Raw genomic sequence first — 12,817 nt, forward strand, 5'->3', positions numbered from 1 at the left:
AAAATATTACTCTCTTAATAATACGACACCCATATTCCCTAAAACTAAACGACCATACCACTCAACCAAGTGAACGCAAAATCTTGCACTTAATGTATTTAAGCAGATAGTAAAGCAGAGAGACATACTGTTTTATCTTCCATTTATGAACCTTGTGGCTTGTGGGTCGCTTATCAACCCACATCTGTGCTTTACCATGGCAAGTGTGAATCATGACCTTCGCAGCCTCCAGTACGGCTGCCTCTTCCATCTTATACTCCATGTTGAGAAAGCATATGCTCAAATATCAAGCTCAATTTTCTAGCGTACATATTTCCTCATGCCTGCATCCATGGCTCATTATCATCATCATCTGGGAGAAAAGCAATATGACGGGAAACAAGGAGAGGAGATCGTATAGAAATGTGACCTTGTCAACCCAGTCACAGCACTTTATTCTATTCACACGTTGCATTTCATTAAAACAGAATATATAATTTAATATCAATATAAAACTCCATTTGTGTATATAAATTATGCATTCAATACAGCAGCTCTGATATATACTATTTAGCTTTGGTACAGTGATACGTGTATGTGAGTGGGTGTGTGTTGTGTGTGTGTGCACATGCTTGTATGTGTGTGAGTGTGGATAGCATATCCTGTGGGCAACATCAGAGGGAAGGAAGGGGTGGGGGTGAGTGTGAGGGAAGGTGCAGTGTGAAAAAAGGTGTGTGTGTGTGTGTGTGTGTGTGTTAGTACGTGCGCGTATGCATGTGTTCACGCAGGAACAAAAATTGCATCAATCCATCCGTCAGCACGAGCGTGTGCGTCAGTACTGCGCGCTCCAGGCCTGGGCACTGAGGTTGGTGCAGCTGGGAGGATGGCAGGCGCCGTGGTGGGGGGGGGGCGGCACCATGCAGCAGTAACCCGCCTCCCCACCCGCCCCGGTCATAACGTTACTCTGAGGATAGGAGACCGACACGCCGCCCTGCAGAGAGACAGAGACAGAGACAAAGAGAGAGAAAAACGGAGAGAAAAGGAAGTCAAGGGAGAAAGTTGGGGTTATGGTGTAACGTTTTTGCCATCTCAAGCACTTTCTGCATTTCTTCAGGGGCTAACTTGAGGCAGGACGACACCTCGGGGTGCTCTGTGTTTACCTGGACCACGCCACACTGATGAGAGGCCATGGGTGAGTAGGTCCCCAGCACCGCCTGGCCTTGGCTGTGGGAAGACTGCTGCACCCCCAGGGCAGGAGGGTAACCTGCCGCACGTACACATGCAACACATTATTAACAGCATATTTCATCACTTTATTTTGTTTAGCTAAAGGTTAACGAGCAGTAAGCCATGAGAATCTGTGCTGTACAGTGATTTTAGAACAGCTAAGAGGTGTTGTTAAGTACAACGGGTACGGCAGTAACGCACCAAGAAAAGAGAAGGCAAATGTTCAATAAATCTTTTATTTTTTAATCAATAATAAAATAATGACAGTAATTCCGTGTTATTCTTATGCCAAGCAATATAGTTCTAGTACCTGATTTAGTGTTGGTTTTAGTTGGGCACATTAATATTGAAGTTAATACAAGGCGTTTATTGGGTATTTTACAACGGTTCAAACGTCTCAGCCAATCAGAACTGAAGTTTTACAAATTCTAATATATGATTGTGTTTATATTGCATTGTATATCTTCTTTCTCTCTCTCTCTCTCTCTCTCTCTATGATGAATAGAAGCAGCAGGAAAGAGACCGGTTCACTGTGAGACCCTCAGACTACATCTCTGACAGTGTAACGGCCCCCTCCCCTACTACCACGATCTCTCTCTCACACACACACACACACACTCACACAACACACACACACACACACACACTGGCAGTACCTGTAGGCTGTGCTGCTTGGCTGTGGATGTGCTTGGTAGGTGAGACAGGCCTGCATGCCTGTTGAGCTGAGGTAGGGTACTGGCCATAGTAATACAGAGGCACCTATAGGAAAAACAATCCAATATGAAAACAACATTACCTTTATCCTTACTATTATTTTCCAGAACGTATGGCTGGATTCTAGTGTCAAAACCCATGTCAAAGTGCAAAATCCATTTGAAGAAATGACTGTGAAACCAGTATTTAAACCAATCAATGCAGCATTAATACATAATACACAAAAGCAGGTAAAATGTAATACATAATACATGATTATGAGGCAATGATTTTATGGTCTCCGTCAGGCAAGAGGTGGAAAAACAGTAAAATGTGTGTGTGTGTGTGTGTGTGTTATCCCTACCTGAGGTGAGGGTTGGCAGTAACCGGGGGGGTTGGCGGGGGGAGGAGGAGGGGGCGGAGCTGCATAGATATAGCTGTGACTGGGAGGGTAGAGGGGCGGGGCTTCCCCTGCTGACTGACAGTTCACTGTTACATGAGCAAACTGCGAGGAGAGCTCTTCAACCTGTCGATCAGAGAAAGGAGGTCAACACACAGACACACACACACACACACGCACACACACTGCACTAGCAGTTGTCAGAATATACAGTGATACATACTGTGGAGTATGGCTGTGAAGGAGTGACTGTCAACATCTGTGGAGCTGCATAAGAGACAGACGAGTACTGAACCACCTGATAGAGAGACAAATGGACAGAGAAAGAGACAGAGAGAGACAGACAGACAGAGAGAGACAGAGAGAGAGAGACAGAGAGAGAGAGAGAGAGAGACAGACAGAGAGAGAGAGAGACAGACAGAGAGAGAGAGACAGAGCGAGAGACAGAGAGAGAGACAGAGAAATGTAAATGCCAGTGTTGTGCAAATTTACACGCAACACATACAGTATGTCAGACATTTCCTATTGTGTGTGTGTGGTACCTGTTGCTGTTGCTGCTGAGAGGGAGGGGCTGGCAGCTGAGGCTGGCTCCTGATTGGCTGCTGGCTGTCAGGGGGGTTGTACACAGCAGGGGTTCCATCAGGGTTCAGGAAAGGCTGGCCTAAGACGTCAAAGGTCATTTTAAGGAGGGCTAAGATGTCAGGGTACACAAGTGTGTGTGTGTGTGGTGTATTCTAAAAGTTTGTCGGTGTGTGTGTTATGTACCAGTATGTGGGTTCACTAGTATGCTTCCTGGTGGGATCCCGTTCTCCATGATATAGGAGTTAGCTGCCGGGGCCGACTCTTCTGGGATGGGAGGAGAGGAAGGGTGGGGGCAAGTGGAAGACACTCTGAAAAGAGAGATGGAGCCTGCGAGAGAGAGAGAGAGAGTGAGAGAGAGAGAGAGAGGGGAGAAGGACGAGGGAAAGAGGGAGTAGAGATGAGAAAACAAGAGAGAGAGAGCAAGGGGCAAGAGTAGAGGAGGTCGAGAGAAGAGAGGAGGTAGAAGAGGTTGAGTACAAGGCCTTTATTATCACTACACAGAACAAATTCAATCCAGGATCTCCCACTCTACATTTTCTCAGCCCAATACACAATACATACTCCGCCCCCAGCTGTCCTAAAAAGTACATATTGTGCACAGACCCATAGCGCATTTGTGGTAATGACACATAGTTCTTTCTGAATACCTGAAGAAGAATGTAGGAGTTGTGTGAAAATTTACAGCTATGGTGTGAATTTTCACATAATAGAACTTTTTCTGCCTTTTATTAATTAAATACTGCTCAAGAAACAACAGACATGACGTGTAAACAATGATTTTTTTTTTTTGGATGAAGATTGAGAGCACACAGGTACAGAGGAGCGAAGTGTCTCACCCTGACTGACCGACGTTAATTTGCGTTTTGCTGCCGTGACGGAAGCGCTGTGTTAAGAAGCGGCTAATCATGATCACACAGGGGTTTAAAAAGACGCACCTGAACCCCGTGCGTCCCAGCTGTGGTTGGCAGCTTGGCGGGGTTTGGGGGCGGGACTTGTCCATTGGTAGGAGGAGTCAGAGTCGGTGCTGCTCCAAGGTCGGGAGTCGTTGCTATAGCGACAGTCTGTCTCTGTGCTGCTCTGCCTGCTGCTGCCCGTCCAGCTGGAGCCTGAGTTGTCACGGCTCCCCCTGTGGGGCACATGCAGAATTATCCCGCAACCTTATTACAGCACTGTGATTGGACAAGAAGCATGTCATTTATGTGCATAGGGTACAAAAGGGGCGTGTGCACCTGCCGCTACCTCTTGCCGCACATGAGGCCTCCTTGAATTTTTTATTTTAACATTATATTTTATATATATGTTCATTATATTTTTCTGTAAAGACTTTACCATTATCTTCATATCAACTCAACAGGGCAAGATTGCCATGAAAAAATACTTTACCGATAAGAGGGCATTCTGCCCCCTGCTAACAAAACAAAAATGGGTCTTCTTTCTGCTTGAGGCCCAGACTCCCAAAAGCTCTGTGGCAGCCAGGCTGACCAGATTAAGATGATAAATGACTACGTATCTGTGCAGACAGAGGCCTACCTGAAGAGCTGCCTTTTCCTCTGGGTCTCAGCATATGGGTTGTACTCCTCCACAGCCCTGCACAAAGCAGATACACACACACATTAAAGTTCTAATCTAAATGCAGTAATAAGCTGAAAAGGCACATGAAGAATACACTGCAGGCAAGGTTACCTGATTTCTGCGCGGGCGTTCTCCTGGGTGCACAGCGGCTGTAACAGCACGGTAGAGAAATTAGTGATTCTCTCTGTCTCTGTCTGTCTCTCTCTCTCTCTCTCTCTCTCTCTCTTTCTGCTCTCACTCAATACTCACCTCCTGGTTGAAGATTCTGTCTCGTGCTTTTTGGTACTCCTCCTCTCTCTCCTCCATTGACTTGCTCTGCCTCTCCCGTAAGGGATGGAGTCTGGGCTGAAGGAGGAGGGATCAGAACAGGTCAAAAACAACACAGACAGGATACGATCAATGTCAATCATAGAGAAATTCCTAAATTGACAGCTATACAGATAGAACAGCAAGTAGAGAGTCAGAACGACATACGAATGTGAGGGACAGACAGACCTGGTCATCTGAGCTGTTGTCTCTCTTCAGAATAGCTTTCCACTGCTGGATCTCCTCTGTCTTCTCCTCATGCACCTCACCGAGAAAACGCTGCTCCGGTCTGTGGACAAACAAATACCTGTTTTTACACTGCAGTAAACATTAACAGGCATAGATTTACATGCACATGCACACAGATGTGCTTACATGCGTGTGCTGCAGGTCCTGTTGATGATGACAGCCTTGCCTGTCTGGTCTACATTGTGCTCCATGCCAAAGTAGGCCGCCACCCGATGGACCAGCATACGATGGTAGGACGACATGTGGGGGAACTTCTTAAAGGGACTGAGAGACAGGAGAGATGGAGAGAGAGAGAATGAAAGGGAGGAAGTGAGAGAAAGAGGGAAAGACAGGGGGAGGAGAGGGGCAGAGAATGCAAATGAGAGCGTTGGTGAGGGAGAGTGAGAGAGAGAGAACGAAAGAATGACGTGAGAGAGAGAGTGAAACAGGGAGAGAGGGAGGGAGGATAAATAAAGGGAGAAGAGACAGAGGGAAGATAGGGACAGAGAGAGGGAGGGAGAGAGAGAGACATAAGTAGAGATTGATGGTACTTTTTGACTCCAACTCCAATTACGTACCCTGTGGCCCAAACACACCCACATAAACTTAACTGGCTCGATTTATCAAGCAGCACACTAAATGCGTTGTATGGACAGAATTGTAATATTATGCAGTGAAAACATATTTCAGATGCACATAAGGCAGTTTTAATAGCATTTAGTATGCATACAGGTCCACCTACAGATGCACAGTTAAATAAGATCCCAAGATCATGTACTCTTTCTTTTTTTTTCTTTTTCTCTCTCTCTCTCTGTCTCACACACACACACAGACCTATTGCTGGTGATGAAGTCGATCATGTCCTGCTCCAGTTTAAGCAGCATCATGCGGTCTCTGGGGTTGCTGTTGAGGGTGTCAATGATAAACTGGTGCAGGTCTATGCCAGTGGAGTCTGTGTACTCCACACTGGGCTCTGACAGCGAGAGAGAGGCAAGCAGGACGCATTAGAGGACAATAAAGACCACACTGCCACATTAAACACCAAGGTAGAACTACATCTAAACAGTGGCTCTGAATCCCATTTTATTACACAATACTTTGCGCTCTTTCTCTCTTTTTTGAGAGATCAATCAATCACACAGACACTCACACACACACACACACACCTTTGGATAGTGAATGTTTCTTTGGGTCTTTGCTTTTCTCCAACTCTTCCTCTTTACAGGAAGTCCTCTCATCGTCATGGCAGCTGGACAAGATGTGTTCTTCTACAGAAGCCTGAGAGGGAATAAAAGAGAGAAGAAAAGTAAGGACTGGTATTTGAGTATTATGATGATGATGATGATGATGATGATGATGATGATGATGAGGTGTGTGTGTGTGTGTATTACCTGACTGTCTTGGGCGCAGTCTCCAGGTGGGAAGGATTCCTCACATATAGCCATACTGCGCACCAACCTCCCTTTGGGCTGAAACACACACACACACAACAAAACACATTCATAATGTATACACACTTGATATTTCAATAAGAATGAATAATGTGAGGAGGAGTTTGTTTTAGCTTACCTTAACTTTCCTCTTTGGTTGCACCTGGTTACACTGTTTCTGTGAGTCAAGACATAATTTATTATCAAGTGTGTGTGTGTGTGTGTGTGTGTGTGTGTGTGTGTGTGTATGTATAGGGGGATGCAGAATTGTGATATGGTACATTGCAGTTATAATGGCCTGTTGCGGGCAGAGTCACTCACCTGCTGCTCCAGCTTTCTATTGTCATGGTGACCCTCCTCCTCCCCTTGATTGGTGCAGGGGGTCTGACAGGGCGGAGGGGAGGGGTAGCTGATGACATCACATAATGTCGGAGCACAGGGTTCTGGGAGGACGTCCATACTTCCTACAGCCACCTCAGTCATCCTTCAAAACAAGCACACAACATGGACGATGAGGATGAATGTGTGTGTTTGTGTACTTTTGAGTGTATTTGTAAAAATTCTGTGTATATGTGTGTGTGTATCTAACTGGTAACTTTGTCTCTGTGTGCGTGTGTGTGTGTGTGTGTGTGTGTGTGTGCACGCGCACACACACTGTACCTTTCTGGAAGTTGTTTACTGTTCAAGAGCCTCACAGGTGAATGATGAGGTCATATATCCCATGTTCCCACAGGGCAGCTAGAAACGCAATTATCCTCTCCAGCCGTCCTCTCCTCTATCGTTCCTCTTTCTGCAAGCCCTTTAGTGGTCGATGGAAAAACAGCCTAAAGAGATCGAAAAACAGGGGGAAAGAGCTCTAGTGGCTATTGTCCAACAAAAACACCACCACACTGTGACACACACACACACACACACACATGCACACTCACATATCAAATAGGGTAACAGTTGTCAGTGCGTAAAAGCATAGCTGCTGGAAATTACATCAAGTAGCTACACTTGTGTGTGTGAGTGTGTATGTGTGTGTGTTTTGCGTGTGAGTGTGTGTGTGTTTTGTGAGTATATGCCACTGGACCTTTGTCTGGGCATGCTGAAAGCATCCCATGGCCTGACAGTTAATTGCTGCTTGACACATATTACTGTAAGTGCGCCTGTGCATCTGTGATCGTAACATATAGGCCTTTGCTTAGATGTGGTATTTGCATGTGTGCTTATATGTGTGTAGCTCATGTGAGTGTAAGTGTGGTGTGTGTGACTGTGTGTTTGTGCTTGTCCTCGAGCTTTTCTTAGAAACAGCAGCTGTGGAGTGTATCATCCGATCCGCCAGCACTGATATTCCCAGAATGCCAAGCTGAGCCTCTGATCCCAGTGGTGAGAATATTGCGCAGACCAAACATACACACACGCGCACACACACACACAGAAGAGGAAGTGGCATTCCGCGCTATTCTACAAAGGAACAACTGTTTTCAGTGGGGACACATTCCACTGTAACACAGAGCTCAAGGGGACACTTACTCCTGTAACACAGGGGACAGAGGAACCAGCAACTGTTACAGTAGCACGCCTCAGAGGATGAAAATTCCCACAACACTGTTACTCAATACCAGACTGGAGATAATAGCTGCAACCAAAGCAATGCTCACTTCCCATACCAGCTACATAAGACACAATACTTTGCAGCAGTGTCCCCCCCCGCAAAAAGAAAAAAATTCTCAGCAGGGGGGAAAAGCTTCTGGAAATGCATTTAGACCATGTAGACTTTCCAGTAAAATTGGTCTTGTTGACAATTCATCGTACCATTTGGGGTACACTGCTTTCTAATATGTATTGAATAGTCTCCATGTAGCAGATGCGATTCTGTTTATTACAACCAAAGAGCCGGACATTGCCTGACTCTGCAGCTCATCTATATCTCTATTTTGGCTCGGGGGTCTACTGTAGCCTATAGGAGAGCAAATGGTCAAGAGATAGATGATCACTGTACAGGACATTAGGGCGGCGGAGTGATTAGGGAGGCTGTGCTTCAACCCACAGGCTCAGGCTCAGGTTTAAGCCCCTGTGTCGGCAAGTCTCCGCCCTGCTGAAGTGTCCTTGAGCAAGACACTCAATCCCTACCAGCTACAGCAAAAAAACAGACACATTTCCTTTGGGGAATCAATAGAATCCAATAAATCTATGTATAAAATAAGAGAAAGCATACTAGTATTGCACAATAGTATACTAGTGCACCTCCAGCAATAGCAAAAAACAGAGGACCGACAGAGGAAGACAGAGAGAGGAAAGGATGGCATGGAGCAGAGGCACTATAGAGAAAACAAGAAGAATGGGAGGCAAGGAAAGGAAGGGATGAAGAGGGATGAAGAAAAAGTCTGCGGGGACTTTAAAGGTGAAGCGGGGTGAGGCAAGGCGAGAGAGAAAGAGAAGTGAAGAATCAGTGATAGAGAGGCTTGCGGGCACGCTCAGTCTCCGGGCTTTTCAGCAGACGGCCATGAAGAGGGGATTTGAGTGGAGCTACCAGTTTTGAGCTGAGCGCTGCAGAAGCGGCCGGCCGCCCGGGGAGAAGGTGTGACACGATCATTAGCGCGTGACGGATGGCGGCGGGAGGCAGGGAGCGCCAGTACCCGCTACATCATCATCCATCTGCTGCTCTCCCCGAAGCCTCCAGCCTCAGAGCCACTTACTCACCAGGACACCTTTCTTCTCCAGCCAAAAGCTGCCTGGCTCATCTACACTGACACACAGGCAGACCAGTGGGAAAATATCCAAAACCTGCTTTAGATGGACTTTGTCAGCTAAACTTAGTTATATAAAGTCCCCGCGCCTAATACAGTCCTCCTGTTTGCATGTAATTAGTCCACTGATGAATCCGCCTTTGAATACCATGGCTATAATAATGAATGGGTCTGGTGTAATGGAGCACTGAGCTCTATTAGTGTCTGATATATTGTACCTAATATGCTTAGGTTGACTGCGTTTCCCTCTCCACTTGTACTAATTCACTGGTACATTTTCCATCTGTAAGGGCATTCTGGTCTGCTTCCTTTTCATTTGTACTCTTATATCTCTAGAAAACCTGGTGGACATCACTGCCTGTGGTCACAGGAGCTGCTTTTTGTGATTTGTCTGTGAGATCAGATCTGAATTTAAAGAGCCGAGCTGAAACTAAAACCGAAACAGCAGGGATCTTGAGGCAGACACAATAAAAAGCTGCTGATGCTTTATTTAACCAAAATCTATTTAGGCTTCGCCCCTGAGCCTCTTGGTCTGTTATTGGACTGCATTCCGTACCCGTATAGTATACAGTATAGTGTATTTCAATTTTTTTTACTTACTAATGTGATTTTGATTGTATTTTTGCTTACATACATTGCTGCGTGTTGTTGGCCTGCATCTCTTATGCTTGAATTCTGCTTTCTCTCAAGAGCAGTTTTTTATATATCCCAATGGGACTAGCTGGCTAAATAAATGTTGAATAAAATAAAATGAAATTATTTTTTCCCCTTCAATATAGGCCTAAGCTTAACGAAAAATAAGTACAGATGTGAAATGTGGGTTAACTCGTCCTTTGAGGTCATCATCACCTGGGCGCAGAGATGTTATCAGAGCGACTTGTGGGTTTGACAGGTGTCTTGTTTTGCAGCTGAATTCAGACGAAATGGGTAAAAAAAAACAAAAAAAACAACTGATCGAAACCAGTAATGGTAAGTGATGATGTAAAGGGGCTAGTTCGCGCAAAACTAAGCTTTATGACTCTACTAATCTCTTCGTTGAGTGCAACGTAGTGGTATGTTGGTTTTAACGCAGCTCGCGTTTGAATGGAGGATGCGGTAAGTGGGCTACAACAAACAGTTGTCATCTTCGTGCACAACTTTGTGGCATCCGGCTGACCCACATAACGGGACGGGTCTTAGATAACGGTGTTCTGGATACCGGTGGTCCGTCTTGTGCGCGCTAGTTTGTGGATGGGCTGCCGTGCCAGGCTGGCTGCAGAGCCGCGTTGTCGGTGAGAGCTGAGGGAGTGTGTCGCATTACCGTGACTGGGCCAAGCTGACACACCGGGCTATTTTTACACCGGCCGAGAGGACCTCCTGCTCCGGGACTTCACCCTACTGTCAGCTGCATGTGGAGGTGGAGGACAGCGGACAGCAGAACACACAGCAGGACTATAAACTTAATCTGAACTGAATATACCGAGAGAGAGAGAGAGAGAGAGAGAGAGAGAGAGAGAGAGAGAGAGAGAGAGAGAGAGAGAGACTCTTCGTGTTCTTTGATGGAATATCTCACAAAACAAAATCAGAGGAAAGGTAGCAAAAATCGCCGAAACTCGCCTGTTCCTCCACTCTCTCTCTCTCTCTCTCACACACACACACACACACACACACACACACACACACACACACACACACACACAAGCAACGACTAAGAAAGAAAGACAGTGTACTAGCATATGAAAGACATAGAGACAGAGAGGGGCAGAGGCAGAAAGAGATAACTAATTGCTCCAAATACCTCAAATAAAGACATGGCGCTCTCTTTTCGTGTCCAACTAAACATGGTAAGCAACATTTATCCCTCCTAGATGACGGCTATCATGCAGCAGTATCTCTGCATCTGACACCCAGAGGATCGGAAAGCTAGTTATGCTCCGGGGCGCAGGTACGCTAATTTACCCATTCCGAGTAAAGTTTAAGCTAAATAAATGTTTCCTGTGTTTTTTTCACCACCTCCAATTCACGATCCGGAGTGTCCGTTACCGTTAAAAGTCCCGATAGTAGCCTATGAGAAACTGTGTTGACAGCATCTGAACAACATCAACAAATACAGCAAGCAGCGTCGATGTCAACAAGCGAAGTAAAAGACTCGAGGAAACATAAATTGTCATCACGGTAGGAAGGGACTCGTCGTGGGAAGTCGTGTCCGTTAGCTTACCGTGAGGTGATGTCTTCCTCCGCGGGCTGCCGGTACCGACGGGCTTCTTTACAGTGTGTGTGAGGTCCGTTCCTCCTCCTCCGCCTTTTGCCCGTCTGTCAGAGAGGAGGGCCAACGGCTCTGGAACCCTGAGCCACGCGCCCACACACCGGAATGCACGAGACCCAGCCCCCTGCCCACCCACTCCTCTCTCTCTCTCTCTCTCTCTCTCTCTCTCTCTCTCTCTCTCTCTCTCTCTCTCTCTCTCTCTCTCTCTCTCTCTCTCTGTCAGTGTCTGTTTCTCTGTCCCTCTGTCTGTCTCTCAATTCAATTCAATTCAATTCAACTCGTGAAAGTTAAGAAACAATATTGCCAAATCGATAGATATAATACAGTTACATAATTCAAAACAGTATTGAAATCATAAATAATGGGTAAGATGCAACATATACCTTACAATAGGTCACTTATATATTGTGACAATAGTAATGGCCTATTGGCCTACTATATGGATATATATACTAATATATGGACTATATATGATGATAATGCTGTCTCTGTCTCTCTCTCAAATCAGTTACTTTACTGGCAGTGAAAAGTAGCCTATACAGAATGCAAAATTTCAAGGACCACCAAGTAGACAGTCAAACTCTATCGAGAGGGTTGATTATTTGGCTTGAAAACACATACTTTACAATAGAACACCAATATCTCAATAGCCTACATTACAACAGTGTTTAACAACTCCAAAAAAAGATATGTTGTTATGCAAAGCATCTAAAAGCCAGTAAGGTCATATCAGACATTGGTGCGTATCTCTACTCTCTCTCTCTGTCCCTCATACACACACACGCACACACGCACACACACACACACACACACACACACACACACACACACACACACACACCTGCTGGCTGGTGGTTTTGGCAGAATGGTTGGCATGTGTGCGCGCGCGATGGAGACTCAGTGGCGCTTATTTCCCCGATGCGCGTGCACAGAAATAGCGCTTGTGCTGTGCCCTCTTATATAAACCCGTCTACGTAGAAAGTGCACAGCTGAGTGTGTGTGTGTGTGTGTGTGTGTGTGTGTGTGTGTGTGTGTGTGTCATACTATTACATCAGTTCCAGCGCCTCACTGGGATGCAGTGATGTATGTTTAAAGACTTTACTGGAACTGGGATTAGACTGTCTTTATAGTGTCAGGGATGTAGTAAAGGGTAAAGTCACTTTACCCTATTAGGCTGACATAAATCCTTCTGATATGAAATTCAGATTAACATCATAGTAAGTATCAAACTCATGTTAACTAACCCCTAACGAAAAGAAACACTTTAATATCACTGTAATATCCCTATAAGGACTTATAGTGTGTCTGTGGTACTCATAGTGATTTTATAGTGACTTTGTCGTGCTTTTTATAAAAAAAATAACCTTATTGCACTTCATGGTATTCCTTATTTCCTATGGTATCACTATTATAGGTTTGC

General features: G+C 45.6%; 1 protein-coding gene across 1 annotated transcript; it reads right to left on the reverse strand.

Moving 5' to 3' along the window:
- Positions 1 to 397: 397 nt before the first annotated feature.
- On the reverse strand, positions 398 to 11,453 carry arpp21 (cAMP-regulated phosphoprotein, 21). Its single transcript, XM_071920179.2, has 20 exons — positions 11,350 to 11,453; positions 7,078 to 7,241; positions 6,739 to 6,901; positions 6,557 to 6,595; positions 6,379 to 6,456; positions 6,154 to 6,265; positions 5,822 to 5,960; positions 5,135 to 5,272; positions 4,949 to 5,048; positions 4,703 to 4,798; positions 4,565 to 4,602; positions 4,412 to 4,468; positions 3,817 to 4,007; positions 3,065 to 3,208; positions 2,842 to 2,960; positions 2,523 to 2,597; positions 2,264 to 2,425; positions 1,863 to 1,965; positions 1,140 to 1,243; positions 398 to 970 (listed from the first exon to the last, which is right to left on the reverse strand). The coding sequence occupies exons 3-20, from the start codon at positions 6,898 to 6,900 to the stop codon at positions 812 to 814; spliced, it is 2,016 nt and encodes a 671-aa protein (XP_071776280.2). The 5' UTR covers position 6,901; positions 7,078 to 7,241; positions 11,350 to 11,453; the 3' UTR covers positions 398 to 811.
- Between the last annotated feature and the right edge of the window lie 1,364 nt (positions 11,454 to 12,817).

This window comes from Centroberyx gerrardi, chromosome 19 (genome assembly GCF_048128805.1).
Source record: "Centroberyx gerrardi isolate f3 chromosome 19, fCenGer3.hap1.cur.20231027, whole genome shotgun sequence".
Classification (NCBI taxonomy): domain Eukaryota; kingdom Metazoa; phylum Chordata; class Actinopteri; order Beryciformes; family Berycidae; genus Centroberyx; species Centroberyx gerrardi.